The sequence below is a fragment of the Cotesia typhae genome, unplaced genomic scaffold (assembly GCF_013202065.1).
Source record: "Cotesia typhae breed Kobodo isofemale line unplaced genomic scaffold, CoteBio_Ctyphae contig_11, whole genome shotgun sequence".
Classification (NCBI taxonomy): domain Eukaryota; kingdom Metazoa; phylum Arthropoda; class Insecta; order Hymenoptera; family Braconidae; genus Cotesia; species Cotesia typhae.
This window is the reverse complement of record NW_027423711.1, coordinates 2,641,100-2,658,773: the sequence shown is the minus strand read 5'-3', so window position 1 is coordinate 2,658,773 and position 17,674 is coordinate 2,641,100. Positions and strand designations below refer to the sequence as shown.

Genomic DNA, 17,674 nt, shown 5'->3' with positions numbered 1-17,674 from the left:
GGGTGCCGAGAAGTATAAGTAGATATGTACAGTAAAGGTAAGACAAAGTAGAACTAGAAATACAGGTCAAGATAACCTGGATACCGGAATAACTTGGTGACAAGATGGTGTGTGTCCATTGAAAACACATGTCTGAGTCTTGTATACAGCCACAGTACACAGTACACAATAGCAAAGACCAGAGAGTCGACTTGACTGGATGATAAGCCCAATAGACAGACTTGAGTTTAATTATTGTAATCGTAATTGCAATGGCATTATGAGATAATCAAATGCAAGATGCTCAATGATCAAAGGATTCCATTAAGAGGATTACTTCCATTCTCAAGTTAACTTGATGCCTATTATCCATTATGGTCATCTTTGAGCAAACCTCTTCATTCGATATGAGTTTCAAGTTAACGTGTGTGATATGCGTAACCGATTACATGTGCAAATATCTACCAAGGTAGTTTAACAGTAGGTGACAAATCCGATTAATATCGCCAGATAGTCTCTCTACTGTACCCGGTTTATGGCTGTTCAGTCTGGAGTACACAGTATCCACTACTGGTGTAGGTTTAATACCAAATAACTTTTTGGAAATTAAATTTCATTAATTCGAACGTCGATAAACTCCACAGGGGAAAGGGCAGTCACTGGAACTGGCAATCGAACCGTTCGAAAAGATATGATCGAATAAAAACATGAAGTTATGTTCCATTGGAAACATTTGATTGGGAAAAATCATTTTAAATTTCATTTTTTGTTAACTAAAATTAGAAAAACGGTTGAAGCGAAAGGCCATCCCTGCAACCCCATAAAAATATAATTTATGTGTTTTATTTAATTTTTATTAAATAATTTAATTTATTTAATAGCCATAATTCAAAGCTAAATTTTTCATTAAAGACAAATTTGGGAACTGGGGAAATGAAGGATAAAGAGAAAAGGGGGGACCTTTACTCAATAGGAATTTTCGGTTAATATTTATAAATTATATTAATTTCCTAGCTCAAAAGTCTAACAAAAGTTTAATAAAATATTATTCTTTAAATTTTCAAACTGAAATTAATTTTGAATGAATAAACCGATATTCACGCGGTCGGCAGCATTCGATGCAGTTTTTTGAATCCTGAGATTTACTTTTAAACATAAATTGATTAAACCAAAAATTTTGGAGTAATTCGAAAAAATTACTTTTTTTTTCGTCAACCATAACTCACGATCGAATCAATTGATTTTGACATACTTGGCGGCAATCGATGTGATTTTTTTATGTTAAGAGCTTATTAGCTCTTTGAAATTGATTGATAAAGCCGTTTAAAAGTTATTCCAAAAAACCACATTTAAAAAAATTTTCCTTCATAGTTTTTTTGAGATTCCTCAAAATCGACCAGAAATTATTTTTTTATACTACAGCTAGATCTTTTTTACTTATTCACCAAATTAAAAAATATTAATACCATATTAAAGCTTATGTTTTCCGCTATTGAGGAAAAATTGTAAAAAATTTTTTCCTCAAAGAATTAATAAAAAAAATATTTTATTTTAAAGGATTCAGCGCCACCGGATGACAATAAATTTGAATACGTAACTGAGTGGATAGAGCGTTAGCTATGAGTGAGTTGGCGCAACGAGCTAAGCGCGTGGGCTAATACACGAGTGCTAAAAGCCTTATCTACTCAGATCATACTCAAGTAAAGTTATCAGTAAAATGTTTTGCACAATTTTGCGATAAAAAAACGAGTGGACATATTATACTTTGTAAATAAGAAAATTCAAATATTTATTAATGAAAAATATTTTTTTTTTCAACAGTCGTTATGAATGCCAGTCTTTTTTGTACATTGTAAAATAGACATTTGTTATTTTATTAAAATATTGTAAAAAAAATTCGCACAAGTTTTACTTAATCCGCAAAAATTTTAATAAATTTTACTGATACAATAAACTAAAAAATTAAAACAGTAAACAAAGAATATCACTTTAAATCCAAGTGTGTTAAAACAACAAAGTTAAATGTGTAAATCCCATCTTAAAATATTTAGACATTTTTATGCATTCACTGGGGTGTTAATATTCGAAGTTAAATCTTAACCTGTAATCTTTGCATGCTTGTATTAAGAGTGAAGTAAATATTTTATTGAAGAAATTTATTTACAGTTTTTCTTATCAAGTCAGAATAATAAATTTAAAATTATGTTGTAAGAACTTTTTAAAAGTTTAGTTTTTCTATATCTTCAATACTTAACGTGTAACTTCAATTTAAATTTTTTACAAACAATATTTTATCCGATTACTTGAAAAAAATCTACTTCTTTTGAATTCAAATCCCACCGGAAAGATGAAAGAAGCCATAAAAATTGATCGAGATCTTTTTCATAGGAAATCAAATTTTCAACATGAAATTTTTTTCGCATCTTCAATATTTCTTTCCGTATTGAATTCGTATCGTAAATTTTACAAATAATTTTTTTTTACACTAAAAATAATTAATTAAATGCTCCTTATTGTGACTTTTACTCAGTATTTAAAATTTTTGCACCGCACCGAACTCCATTTATTTTACACACTGCGCTATTTTATTAATACCAAGGTATTTAAACCTCGTTAGTTAGATAAAATAATAACAAACAAATAACTTTCGTCTAAATAGTTTCTTCTTTCACCATAAAAACTGGGTTGAGGATTTAAAGAGGTAACGTGCTCGGTACCAGCTACTATTAGACGAGAGTGTCGAATTTCAAATAAAATATCCATATAATTTATATGCGGATAGATGTGTGTAGTAAAGACAAAAGGTATATTTTAGTTAAAATATATAGACATATATTTGTAGAAATGTATGTATGCCTTTTGTCTAAAATACACCCTTTCCGTTTTCCGTAGAAACTCAACTTTGTATTACGGGTTGGTGTGTTGTTTTCGAGAGTTGCCGAGAATTTCAGAGTTGGGGATTGAGTTTCTATAACTCGTTTAGACGAAGGATATTTGAGCAAAATTGAATAAATATAAACATTAAATAAAGCCTTAAAGTTTTACCTCTTTTTTATTTATTCTTAAACAGATTTTTCGTTTAAATAAAATAATACGGCTTTGCTTTCCTTTTTTTTTTTACTTTTTCTTAGATCTATATCTTTATAATAATTACCATAAAATTGATTTTATGGTAATTCATTTAATAAAAGAACGTATTTTTACCGACTTGAGAAATTATATTAATAAAAATCTATGATAAAATATCTACGTACGAAAAAAAAAAAAAAATAAATAAATAAAATTCCTAAATGTTAACAGACTAAAAAAAAGTAGAATCGTATTTTTGTGTAAATTCTATTTCAAATAAAAAAACGCTTTTTTCCGCAAGAGTTACCGCTAAAATTTTTAAATAAAATAAATGCCATAAAAAGTGATAAAAAAATAAAAACGAATCAAATATGTATGAATTTCCATTTTATAAATCCGTAATCCATAGAAGTATTTTTTTGACTTTTTTAAAAATATTAATAACCAATACATAATACATATTGTAAAAAATTTTCTTTAAAAACTAAAATAAAATAAACATAAGCATAAGTTTTCGTCATACATTATTAATATTTGATTGGCATACAAAGACCGTATAATAAAAGAGTATAAAAAGTTTAACTGCTAAGCAGATTTTCTCTAATCAAAAATTTATTTTCTTTTCTGCATACATAAGAGAGCTGATCGTCAAAGAACTTAAAGTTATAAAATTTATAATGTAATTATTATTTTTTTAATTATCGGTAAAATCAATATGTTTTTATTACTTCATTAGCCGAAGCTGACACAAAACTTATTAAATTAATATTAATAATTATTTTATGCACGCTCGCCCACAAAAACCAAAAGACGTTCGTTATTAATGCTAAAAAATTCACACGGGAGCGTCTGAATAAAAAAAGTGTGAGAGAATGGAACATCGGGACGTACACAGTACACATGAAATGGACAAAAAAAAAAAATAAAAATAAAATATGCCATTATACATAATGCAGAAGTGAAGACAAAAATAAATAAATAATAATAATTTAGATGAAAGAAGCTACATATATATGTATATATATTTATATAGTTGTAATGTAATATGTAGGAGTAAACCCATACCACGTGTGTCTTCTAAGTGGATGTCTGTATAGACGATGGTGTTACTACAGGGCAAAAGAAGCATATATAGAATGAAGAGATACCAAGACTGATGAGGGCTGTACTCTGTATGTTCCTGTATTGGTTGTATTCACAGGATATCTTGCGGCAGGCAACGGGTTGCTTTATCGGACCAGTTTTGACGTTATTTTGATATTAAAGTGTACATATATACACATATACTATAAATACCATTACATATATCTATATCTATATATATATATAGATCTGTACATACTCAGTGCAGCATACATATTTATAATTACACACACATGGGTGGATATAGATATACATAATCTGTAAGCACAAAGCGGGGGTGGAATTTGGATTTGTGAATTAGCGCTTGCGCGTCGAGTTCCAAAATAGATTCTGCGCGATGCCTCCTCCAGAGACCGGATTCATCGAACGTATGAAACGCCGACAATCGCGAAGGGTAGTTGCTGAGATACTCCTCAGCGAGACGAGAGTTCTGTTATTACGTAAGGGATGTTGCCACTGTGCGATGCTCCGTAGAAACCGTCTCTCCGTAACGCTGTCTGTCATCGTGCTAACGATTCCCGTAACGTCATGCGAGTCTTAACAGTAGTGAGTTTTATTATAACGTTTAAATCGCGCTGCAACAACTCGTGGCGAGACAACGGTCCTTGAGAATAAATAAAAAAAAAATAGATTTATTTATTTTTTAATTTCTTCATTTTTATCCTGTTTAAATTCAAATTTAAATCTCTTTTTGAGTACAATTGGTACATCGATGGAACTGAGACTCGTCTTGCTCGCTTTTATTATCGGTGAGTGTAATCCTTTGTAAAAAGCATAAAAAAGCAGCTAAAAGTAGATTTAGTTCGTCTGGTATAATACTTGCAAAAGCATACTCAAAATTCTTCTTTAAACTTCCCGCTCACTCTTTTTGTCAATTCCTTTGTCCGCACGTCCGCAATCCGGCGTCTTTTCATGTCTCTGTGATGTTGTATCAACTTGAGAGAACGCGATTAATGTAAGCCAAGAGCTAGCTCTTCTCTACTGTGTGTGACTGTGAACAATTGTTGACATAGTTAATAAAAATATATTCAAGTTGTACTTTTATTTGAACCAAAGTTTTGGAAATTTTTTTTTTTTTTTCATTTTATAATGCAATTACATTTTATTTGTGGCTAATTAAAATTATTGCATTAATTTTCATTTCTTCGTGATTGATGATGGTTTTGGTTCTAACACTGAGAGAAGATTGCTTTATAATGATTATTGTGTTTAGATTAGCGAGGTATATATTTAAAGGAATTGATTGTATTGCAATGACTTTTTAAAAGCGATGTACAGCGATAGGGATTTTGTAAACGACCGGATGAGCGATAAGGTGCCTAATACATTGTCCTCGTGCGTGCCAAGGCTTTCGTGACTTAACTTCTAGGCCCTTGCTGCTATTATATATCCATATAACTATAATACTATAAGGTGAATGTATGTACACGTATTTATTTATATGTACATATATATATATATATATATATATATATATATGTACCTGTGTATCGGCATATATACAATATACAAAGTGTGGTTTACCCTCCGCGGTATTTCAAATAGCTCAAGACCCACGCATCTAGTGTGGTCAGTCTGTCAAATTACGTGTTTCTGGGTTTAACATTTCACAAACACATTTATATATAAATATATATTTAAAAACACCTAAAGTAAGTAATGTATACATCGTTAACAATTTAGTTATACAATTGTTGTACGGTGTCTAACAAGGTAGAATTAATAGCCCGTGGAAAATTAAAAAAAATATCACCAAGGACTATTTCTTCGACCTATTACTTACTCCTGATTCCCCTCAATCGAAATTGATGTTACCTCGAATTCGTCCCTTGTGACTCGACCCAAAAGCCTCTTAAATCCCTATTTTATATATTCCCTCTTGAGCGTTTTCAACAACGTAATTTTACACTACTTTAAAGTTTTGATTTTTTACAGACACTGTTAATATATTCTAACCTAAAACAACCATTTCTTTCCGTGTAAACTATGAAAAATTGTATTTAAAATCATAAATCATGGTAAAATTATAAATCGATTCAAAAAAAGCTCGTTTGATAATATTACAACAAATATTCAGCGATATTTATCAATAAATATGGACTAAAATATGTATTTTAGATAAAATCACAGTGAGTGAATGTTTATATTATTGTACCTATTAGTAGTCATAATTACAACTCTACTATATGATATTATAAAATTACAACAATTTTTTTAAATATTCCTGAGTGAGTAAAGTTGAAAATACTTGATAAAATCACGTAAATTAATTTTTATTATTACTAAACGTTTAATTTTCTATGACTCACGTAAGATTTATCTTTTTTGAACTCAGAAGTATTTCTTGGCAAAAGTTGGAATTGATTTTAACTTTTGTCAGGGGAGTCGATAAGTTTGAGTCTTGTGGTTTTATTTCTATAAATTCAAATAGAATTTCGGGAATTTGTAAGCGGTCTTTTTAAGTTCTTATATAAGAGTGATGAGTTTGACTATCAAAGTGAATGATTTTTGTAAATATTTGTGTGTTTTATGTGTTGTTGGATTGTTTGATGCATATGGTCAAAAATGTTAACGTCAACTTCACTGACAAAGGATTTCCGTGACCAAAATACACCGACAATAAAATTTGGGATAAAAAAAGCTATGAAACTCAACGAAAAATATTTTTATCGATTGTATATTGTCGAGTGTAATTGGAAGAAAACAATTGGTTGAGATCGTTATTTTTATGGCGAAGAAAAAAGAAACTTTGTTGACATATATATATATATATTTTTTTTTTCTATATATGTAGAATTTTAAGGCAATCTCGAGTAAAATTCCCAGTGAATTGCAACAAAAGAAAACAAACAATTAATCGAAGTAATCAATTGTAAATATAAATAAGATTCGAAACAGTGATTCTAGCTTTGTAATTTGTAATCTCAAGTAATTAGAAGTTTTTTCTTCAAAGTTGTACTTTAGTAATAATAACAATAACAACAATAAAAAATTTAAGTTTTAGTTGCAACAATATCCTTCTGCATACTACCGTCGATTTTTATACAAAAAGTCAGAACAAGTGTTTTAAATTTCCCAAATGACTCGTTGTTAATTCAAACAAATTTTATAAACTTTTTTATTAAAATAATTCAAGTGACGTCGCGTGATAAGTAGAACTATCTTTTTTTCCCCGCAGTTTTAGTTTGTTTATGCACCGAAAAAATAACAAAATAAAAACAAGAAGAGATAAAAATTTTTAAGAGAAAAGTTTTAATACTTGTTCTGGCCAGAATTTTGGTTTTTCCAACCCTAGTGTCAATAACTAGAATTTTCAACGTCGTTAAGTTACCGGAGTATCTTCGGTATGGTAAAAGCCTATTACGAACCCAAACACAGATGTTTTTACAGCTTCGGTATTTCAACAAGCTCTAGATCAAACTGGACGAAAAATAGTTGTGAGTTGTAAGGGTGATAGGGGGAATTTATTATTTTTGTAGCTTTTCCCGGGAAATCATTGTTTTGGTTCTATTCGAATCATTTTCCCTTCAAAGTAAATAAATTTTTCAAAACCTTATTTTTCCAAAAATTGTAGTGTTTTCTTTTTTAAATTTTCGCGCTCAAAAATTTAAAAATAGAACAACACAAAACGGGAATATTTTTATTATTTGTGAGGTTCAAACGATACTAGTCAAAATATTGAAACAATCATAGGAATGTATGGGAGGAAAAAAGGCAATAAAACTGTCATTGAATTTATTAACTTATACTGGTGTTTTATTTAGACCAATAGTAACTGCTCTGAATTTGATTAACGTGTTATTTGTTACTCCCGATGAACACATGTACGAATATGTAATGATGATATACAATCCGATATGTTTTGAGATATTGGTGTCGGTATGCTCCTATATTTTGGTTGACATTACAATTATATCGATATTTATATTTTTCAACTGCTTTTATGTGCAGAAGTTTGAATTCTGTCAGACAATGTGAATCTCTGACAGTTTAATTGTGTTATTTTTATTCTCTGATATTGTGATCATTTCAGAATTTTTTTTTTTCTATGTACAGAAAGTAAAAAACCTATTTCGGATGACAGTTGGATTGATAAATTATTGTTTTAATATTTTATTGTATTTAAGTGAAAATAAGTTTTTATTTTTGAATATTATAATTTATTATTTATTATGTTTTTCCTCGGTTGTTTTGTATTTTTCTTTTTTTTTCCCGGCCCATGCATAGATAAGTTTTATCTTTATAGAGTATGTACATTGTTTTTTTTTTTTTTTTTTTAATATTTTTCTTGGGAAATAAATAAATTAATAACTAGAATAGCAAATAGAATAAGATAGCGCGATAAGGTAATCCAATCCATACATAAACGGTTAAGTAGATTCTTATGCTTCTCCAGCGGAATATCGCAGTGAAATATAAATATATACAACAAAAAGAATCACAATACAGCGAAAATTTTTAATATAGTGAAAAAATAGTATAAAATTTTCATAAAGTGGTAATATACATAAAATTGACAAATAAATAAAAATAATAAAAATATATTGTATAAAAAAAAGGGAAATTTAAAATAAAAGGTCGTCCCCAGCCGATGAACAAAACATCCAGTGGAGAGACACCCGTCACTCAAGAGATTAACGCTTGCTAAAAATATTGCTCTTATCGGTTTATTTATAACAAAAAGAATTTAACATTTTAATTTGATAATGGATAGTTTAAATATTGATAGAATTAATTAATCAAAAAATAAAGTATGTGGTAATAATTTACAAACATTTTCATTTCGTTAAATTTAATAATACGAATATTTTAATACTCAATTATTAATCCATTAAAAATAACAGCGTTATATTTTTTATATTTCACGGTTAGTCAAAATAAATTTGTAATATATTTTATTGTCGTTCAATTTGATAAAAAATAATTGTTAATTAATTTAAAAACTAATAAAATTTTTTTAAGAATTTGAAAAATAAATTTTTATCAATTAAAGTTTTATATTTTATTTTTTTATATGGACAAAAAATTTTTTTTTAAAAAATGACACACGGAAAAAAGAATAATTCTGAAAATTTTAATAATAAAGCGCCTCTAGAAGAAAAACTGAAAAAATTAAAGTTTTAAATGACATTTTAATAAAATACAATTTTTAGTACTGATTTTTACAGTTTTAAAATATACTCCTTATAGAGTTTGCAAAAATTTGATTTTAAATTAGTAACTTTTTGTTAGGAGCATCCAACTATTAAAATTTACACTTTAAACTGAATTCAAGTTCTTTTTTTCGTGCATGTTTACTCAATAATATTTTTTTAAAGGTATTTAAAAGCATAATTTTTAATATTAAACCTGAAGTTGGAAAAACTTTTTTCATGTGAAGATGTTCAAAACTTCTCGATATAACATTTTCCATTAAACAGAGGATTTCTCTATTGATCGGATATTTTACATAAGCATCTAGTACCACGTTTATTTAACTTATAATTAGTTTTTTTCGATTTCAGTTTGTAAGTATTATCAATGTTGATTTCAAAAGATATAAAGAATTTTCTCGTAAAATATTTATTAGAAATCAAAGGAATTTATAATAATATATAATTAATTAAATGAATATATTCTCGCACAAAAATTTTTGGGTAAAAAAAACTATATAGATTTATAAAGACTGTTATTAAAAAAAAATATCGTTCAATAAAGTAAATAATATCAAAGTATAAAGATAAATATAAAGAGCATCAAAATACTAAGGTATTCAATAGGAAATACATGTTTCAAATAATAACCAATAAGTTATATCCTGAGTAAGTAATCTCGCAGACACATAAATTCTTCGAGAAAAGAGCATAAAGCGATTTAAAGCTTATCGGATTATCAAAGAGGGTATATTGGTATGGATATGTAGATTAAAACAAAATAAAAGTTATTACCTGTTAGCAATCATAATAATTCTTTAATTGTTAAATTACATCCGGAGTTTAATGGGTTAATGGAATAAAATGACTGATTTGTGACAAATTTTGGGGAGCTTAATGGCTGACTACTACGTATTGAAATCCTGGTAAATGTAAATCGATATCAATAAGAACAATCGTTATCATGTAATATTATAGTTGCTAATTTTAACGTTATCAGCTATTCAATGAATCGAAATTATTTGATAGTAATTGAGATTTATCAGATCTATTTACAAATTACAAGCATTCAAATTACGGAAATGGAGATGAGATATTCATCAATTCATTGGCCTAGTTACAGTCAGAATTTGTTTACGAATACAAATTATATTATTCCTTTCAAATTTAAATAAAAAAAGAATTATTTGTATTTATTATAGAAAATAGCGAATTAAAAAACATTGAAGTCAAATTTTGACGAATGTTTTTTTTTTTTTTAATTTGTATACTGTGAAAAATAATCACTGGAATTTGATTTAATTTTAACGATGTGGAACTTTAATTTTTCCCTCAGAGCGTGACAATATAAAACTGCAGTTTGTTCGCGTTAGAATGTAACCATTTTATTTGCCGATGTAAAAACTATTGAAACAGTAGAAAAAAAAAAATTATATTTTTTGTTGAGAAAATTTATTTTTACTGAAACTGTCAAGGTTATTAAAAAATCAAAGACGGTTAAAAGAAATAGAGAGTTGAGAGTTGAGCAATACTAAATTTTCCGCGTCACAAGTGGTTCAATGTTATTATCGATAAGATAAATAGCATATGTCAAGTAGCAGCAGGTTCAAGTATACAAAATTAGATAACGGGTAAAATATTATGAATGATTAATGATGTTGTGTTATAGATTTTTATATATATACATATAAAATATATAAAAATACATAAATAGATATTTGTAGCGTTATTATTAGAATTTTGAATGCTTTGATTCACATCGACTCATCTTTCATAAACGAAAATCACGCCAATCTATGATTGCATAGCCGAACTAACAGGCTATGGAATTATTCAAAGCTCACTGACCAGTACCACGCTAGTACATCCGGATGAATGGTGAGGAAATTACAGAAAGACTGAACTGAAATAAAATGAACAAAAAATGTGAAAAGAGAAAGAATAAAAGAAGAGAACTGAAAAATATAAAACCAAAAAAAAAAAAAAATGAAATAGAAAATAGAAAATAGGAGAAAATAAATTTTGCTTTAATTTACCGTGATTGTTAAGCCACTGTATTTTGAAAAGCTACAGAAAATTGAATTATTTCCATGCACAACTCGGTTAAATGAGTGTATGTACAACAGTACTGTTATACTACTTGAATGAAAGAAACATCATTTGTAAAGTTTTACATTAAATTTAGTTTAACGACATTTCTAATGCATTCTACTTTCTGTAGAGGTAAATGTTTAGTTCGATGCTTTTGAGCCGTGTATTTGAGCTGACAGAACTATAATATAATTTATTCATTTACATTGATGGGAACTGTTCTTTATAGTTGTTAGTTAGTGGATATATATATATATATATATATATATATATATATATATATATATATATATATATATATATATATATATATTTATAGGTATAAATTACCAATATCCGACTTATCCATTATTCACTATCTATTCCTCTGTTTTCAGTACCCGCAGTAATTTAATTATTGACTCAGTTTATTTTATTTTATTTTTAATTATTAACTTTGTCGGGCTTAGAGCAGTGAATAGCGAATGATTGAGGAAATAATTTATTTTATATCACGGATGAAAAAAGCAATAAAACTTAAATAAAATAAAAAAAGATAAAAATAAAAGTTAAGAAAAAGAAAAATCGGTGAGTATAATAGGATTGAATTCACAATTTCCTCAATTCTCACGGGATTATTTGGACGACGAGAATAAGGCACTGAAGCGCAAAGAATCACAGTGTTTGGTGTAGTCAGTATAAGTATAGGTATTCTTTCTCGCTACTGGTTGGCTTTTGTACTTAAATATATATAGGTATATTACGTATATACGAAATCCAATCGTTGGGAATATAAGTGTGTATATATATGTATATAAAATATATATTATGGATTTGTGTGTGTATGTGTGTGTAGATAAAGAAGAAGAAAGAGATAAAAATAAAGATAAAGATATAGTAAAGTAATGTAAGAGGAGAAAAATCGTTTTCATTTAATACAGACCGGCCGTGATATCTTATTCAAAGGGTTTTTGCCTCTTTCAGGTATCTGCTCGGGGTTGCGCGAGGTGCGCATGCAGACACCGGTGGCAGTTGAGAAGGGTAACTCGGCAGTGTTAAATTGCTGGTATGACTTAGAAGGCGCTACCCTATATGCGGTCAAGTGGTACAAAGGCGGCAGAGAGTTTTATCGTTTCACCCCAAATGAATCGCCACCGTCTAAAACATTCCCCATTGGTAATCTTCAAGTTAATGTAAGTCAAATATATCACATTTACTTTTTAATATTTATTATTGTCTACGGCAGGAAGGGAACAAACTTAAATTATAATTTCGCATGCATGAACAATATTTCTTTAACCGCAGTCTCAACACCGTCGATCAATGAAACTAATCTCAACCGGGCACTTTTTAATTTTTTATTAAAAAAATTTTTTTTCCCACTAACTACTTTTGTTTCAGTTTAACTTTCGGTGGTATTGCGCGAGATTATCAATTACCTCAATTTTTGGTGAAACAATAGACTGTCCAATCAAACAATGTTTTCTCAAAATTATTTGATATTGCGTTTTACTTTTAATTACTTTTGGTAACTGATAACTGCGAAAAATTTTTTAATGGGAAGAGTTTTTTGAGTAGATCTTAAAATATCAAGTATGAACGAAACACAGTAATTTTTAAGATAAATAAATATAAAATTGTATTACATTTCAATAAACCCTAACAATTCGGACTTATTTTACAATAGTCAGATTATTTCGGGCTACTTTAATATGATTAAATAGTTTGCACTATAGTTTAAATATCTTTAGTATTCGAGATTCATTATTACGGAATTAACGTGATTATTAATTTCAATTACTAACACACATATTTACTTGTATTAACTATAGTTTTATTATTTAAATAAGTACGCTAAACTCAATTTATCCTTATTACGTTACGCTAAAAAAAAAATATTAACTCAATGAAGAAAAAAATTATTGAATCAAGTAAAATTTATTTTATTCAAAAACAAGGTCTTAGTTCAAGAATTTTTTGCTTGATTAAAAATGATTAAAATTTTCGAAATAATTTTTTTTGGTTCAAGAATTTTTTAAATTGCAAAATTAAAATACTGTCTGTGGAATAAAATTTTCTACTATTTATTTCATGACAATTTTTATTCCTTTAATGATAGTTTGTAGTTGACTGAACCAAAAAATTTATCAAAGTAAATTCTGCAGCTATTCCAGATACTAAATAGCCAATTTAAAACGATGGAATGGTTGTTTCCCACTAATTACAATCCAATTTTTCATGATAGTTGTAACATTGGTTCAAAATACGTAGAAAATTATATTTTTCTACTGAAAAAAATAATTAACTTGACTAGAGAAAAATTTTTGAACCAAGAAATAAATTTTTACTTGATTTAAGAAATTTTTATTTCGATTCAAGACAATAAAACTCTTCAAAGTGATTTTTTTGGCTCAAGAATTTTTATTTTCAATCAATTTAATTTTTTTCAAAGTATTTAAGACAGTAAAATCACTATTTTCTACTCATTACATTTCAATTCATCAGACTAGCTTATTAAATTGCTTTAAAATGTGCAAAAAGTCAAAATTTTTCTACAAAATTGATGAAATCAATGAAAAATTCTCTAAGCTAAAAATTACTTATTTTTCTATTAATATAAAAAAATTTTAATATAACATTAGTTTTAATGATTTTGCAAGTTTTTGGTCGCTCTGAGAAATTTACTTCTTCTTCGGTTGCTAAATGGTTTTTATTCGTTTAAATTTGAATAGAAATGGTCTTTAAATAATGATTAGCATCAAAATTTATCAATAATTTTCTTCTATAAAAACATCCCTTGACTAAGCCCCTTATTACCTTAGACTGAAAAAAAGTTTTCCGCTTTGCACGATACGATATTGCTACTGTCGCGATACGCACGTTGTGAAACATCGGATCTCTATGGTTACGATCCTGTTGTTTTGCTGCTACAGCGATCTATTAAATCGCACACTGGGCAACAACGTAAAAACTTACTTTGCATTGCTTACTACTTATGTTATAAATTATAAATAATGATTTAAGTTAACAAATCGATGTTTTAAGTATTTTAATCTGTAATAATATTTAATTAATAGAAAAATTGTTGTAGAATTTTTTAAATAACTTATTTTCTATCTAATGAGTTGAAACAGAAATCTTAAAATGTATCTCTCCAATTTTCATGTAAATAACTAAAGACTGTACGGTAAAATAACGTTAGGACCTGACTTCATTAAATCGTGTCTTTTGAAAACTTTATTGAAATAATTACGGAACTTGATCGTGATTATGACAATAGTGCAAAGCAGACAAGTTTTTTTTCAGTGTAGTTTTCTAATTTTAATAATTAAAAATAAAATTATATTCCAATATTTATCTATAAAAAATTTCTATAATAAACTACAAGTTATTTATAATAAATCTAAAAATCGCAACTTGACTATTTATATACCATAAAATGATAATAATCGCTCAATTGTAACACTATGAATATTTTTTATGCATTTACACAAAGCGTAGGTTTTCTGTAGGCAATTGACGACAGTATGAGATTATGATGCGCTTACAATCGGATTGATTACACGTTAGTTCGCATGAGTTAAGGGTGTGAGATTTCGTTGTAAATGAAACATTATCTCAAACAAGTTTCTCAACCCAAAGCTACTAGGTTTTTTATTTCATACAAAGAAAAGATATGAATCAAACAATGTTTTAAAAAAGCACCATTCGGCCATATTTGAAATAGATAGGTAGATTTCTTGGTTGAATATTGAAAAACAAATCTATTACCTAAAAAACGAGATTTGTAAAATATATAGGAGTTATTTGACGATAGAAGCCAAATATTAATTTATTTTTAACTTATCAAACTATGAATTAAGTTGAAAAAAGAATTCAAACTCGACGAATAATAGTTTAAATTGATGATAATTATGTGAATTTTCACATAAAATTAATGGAGTTAAGCTATCTTTTACGGCTTGATGATTATTTAAAGAAAAAGGCCCGGAATAAATTCGATGAAAATTTTTTTTTAGTTTTTAAAATTGCTAAATGAATTGAAAAAGTTACCAGAATTAGATAACTAATAGATTAAATTGAAGGTAATTAGGTGAAATTTAAGATAAATTTTTTAGACTTTATCTATTTTTTACATTTGGATAATTATTTTCATAACATTGACGAAATTGAAAATTTTTTGAAAATGAAAAAGATTCATAGAATAAGTAAACAAAATTTCATCAAGATTGATTAAGAAGTGTGGAAGCAATTCTGCACTGATAGAAGGATTTCTTAGAATTTAAGAATGTTTCTTTGTATTTAAGAAATCATTTCTCAAACATCATTTCTTAGTATTTAAATAATATTTCTTAGTATTTGAAAAATATTTCTTAAATACTACGAAATATTTTTTAAATACTAAGAAGTTATGTTTAAGAAATAATTTCTCAAATATTAAGAAATCCTTCTATCTTTTTTTTTAATTGAAACATAAGACCGGTTACAATAGCTAAATTCCTAAAGAAATTTACTCAAAAAGAGCGAGAAAAATAAATTTTTAAATTGTTATTTTATATTGGTTTTTTAAAAAATTCTTATTAAATTAAACTTTAACAGCTGAGCTTGCAAAAAATAATATATATCCTACAGGTGGACTACAAAGTACATATGATCGTGATCACAACATTTACTGAGAGGTTTATGTAGCTTTTACTCGAGTGCTCGCCTACGGCTCGTAGCGTTATCAAACACACTCTTGCTGAAGTAAATGCGACATAAACCGTAAGCTTATGTTGTGACAACACGATCGTCAAATTATTCGCCCCCTAGTCATCGCGAAAGATAAACTGCTATAAATTCGCTGACAGGAGCTTCTTGATTTTCACGATGATAGAACCATCATGTATGAAGAAAAATTTTATGTAGTTTGTATCAAAGTATCTATTTTTTTCCTGCGAAAAAATATTCATTTTTTACTCCCATGTACGTACTTGTAAAAGTTAAAGTAAAAATTCTCTCGAGATTTTATTTTAATGATAATTTTAATTTTCAAAGCTCGCGGTTGAATTTGAAGTTTTCTTATGTTGTGAATTTAACGGGAATGTACTACAAGATTTTCCTTTGAGAAAAATTCTATTCAGTTCTATTCAATGATTTTTTATTGTTTTCAACCTCATTCTGTGGGAAATGTAGTCCACTTTAAAAGTACCCTTACTGTATGAGATATTATTTGAAAGAAATAGTAAAAAATAATAATTTTTTTGTAAATTCTAAAATTCAAGAACAATTGTACATTTATAATAGCAGTATCCAAATTCATAATTTTTGAAGATACTATTTTTATTAAATTTGAAAGAATTCTAATTATTAAATTTGTTTCTGTGACAGAATTTTTAAAAAATTTTGTTCTTCTTAAAATAACTTTTCAATGCAACTACTTGTCAAATTTCTGTAAAATGAACCTGAAAGCTAATTAAATAAATTTAAATTTTCACACCTACTTAATATTCTGCACTTGGTAGCCCTGTTTCGACTATTAAATTGTCTTTTTGTAGAATTTGAAAAAATAAGCAGAATTTTTTAATTAAACTTTTTTTATTAATTTTTTTAAATTGTAAAAATGAGCTTAATTAAAACATTTAAACAAAAAATTTGTAATAATCAAAATAGCCAGATTCGATTGACGTAAAAAAGCACAAATACAAATCAAATACATTTTCAACTGTTCAGTATTTTAAAAAAATTCAAAATTGGACTCTTCAATGCATGCTCACAAATGAAAAACGCTTGAAAGCCGTTGATTTGACATGAAATGTCCAGTATGAATATTAACTCGAGTGTTGGAACGAAAATTGATGTCAAAGGTTAAAATATAATTTTAATATTTAAATATTCGTGTGAATTTAAAGAGCATTGTAAACATCAGTTGATCAGTATAAATTTAAATTATGTTTCACTTTTTAATTAATCTAAAATTCATTCGGTGTTTCCAAATTCATAACCGTAAGTAAATTTTTTAATGAAAAAATATTTAATTAACCGGCGATATTGACTGTAAAATGTTCTTGAAAGCTCTATTTATAATTAACCGACATTGTAAAAGCCAACTAATAGAGGCTAGGTAGTTATTTATACATTAAAAATCTACGCTAATATGCTTTTAAATTAAAAAAAAAGGACATTCGAGCTTTTAAGATCAATTAATCAATTTATCTTGTAGTTTTTTGTCTCCTTTAATGTCAACGTCACTTCCTGTAATTGTAGCGAGTTAGTCATCAGTCAACATAATTATAAACTTA

At 27.4% G+C, this 17,674-nt stretch overlaps 1 protein-coding gene across 1 annotated transcript in view; it reads left to right on the top strand.

Moving 5' to 3' along the window:
* Positions 1 to 4,593: 4,593 nt before the first annotated feature.
* Positions 4,594 to 17,674, top strand: part of LOC141529026 (cell adhesion molecule 3-like) — a 33,718-nt gene continuing 20,637 nt past the window's right edge. The window contains exons 1-2 of the mRNA XM_074245368.1: positions 4,594 to 4,940; positions 12,378 to 12,586. Coding sequence (XP_074101469.1) covers positions 4,904 to 4,940; positions 12,378 to 12,586 — 246 coding nt within the window. The 5' untranslated portion in view covers positions 4,594 to 4,903. The remainder of the gene's footprint in view (positions 4,941 to 12,377; positions 12,587 to 17,674) is intronic.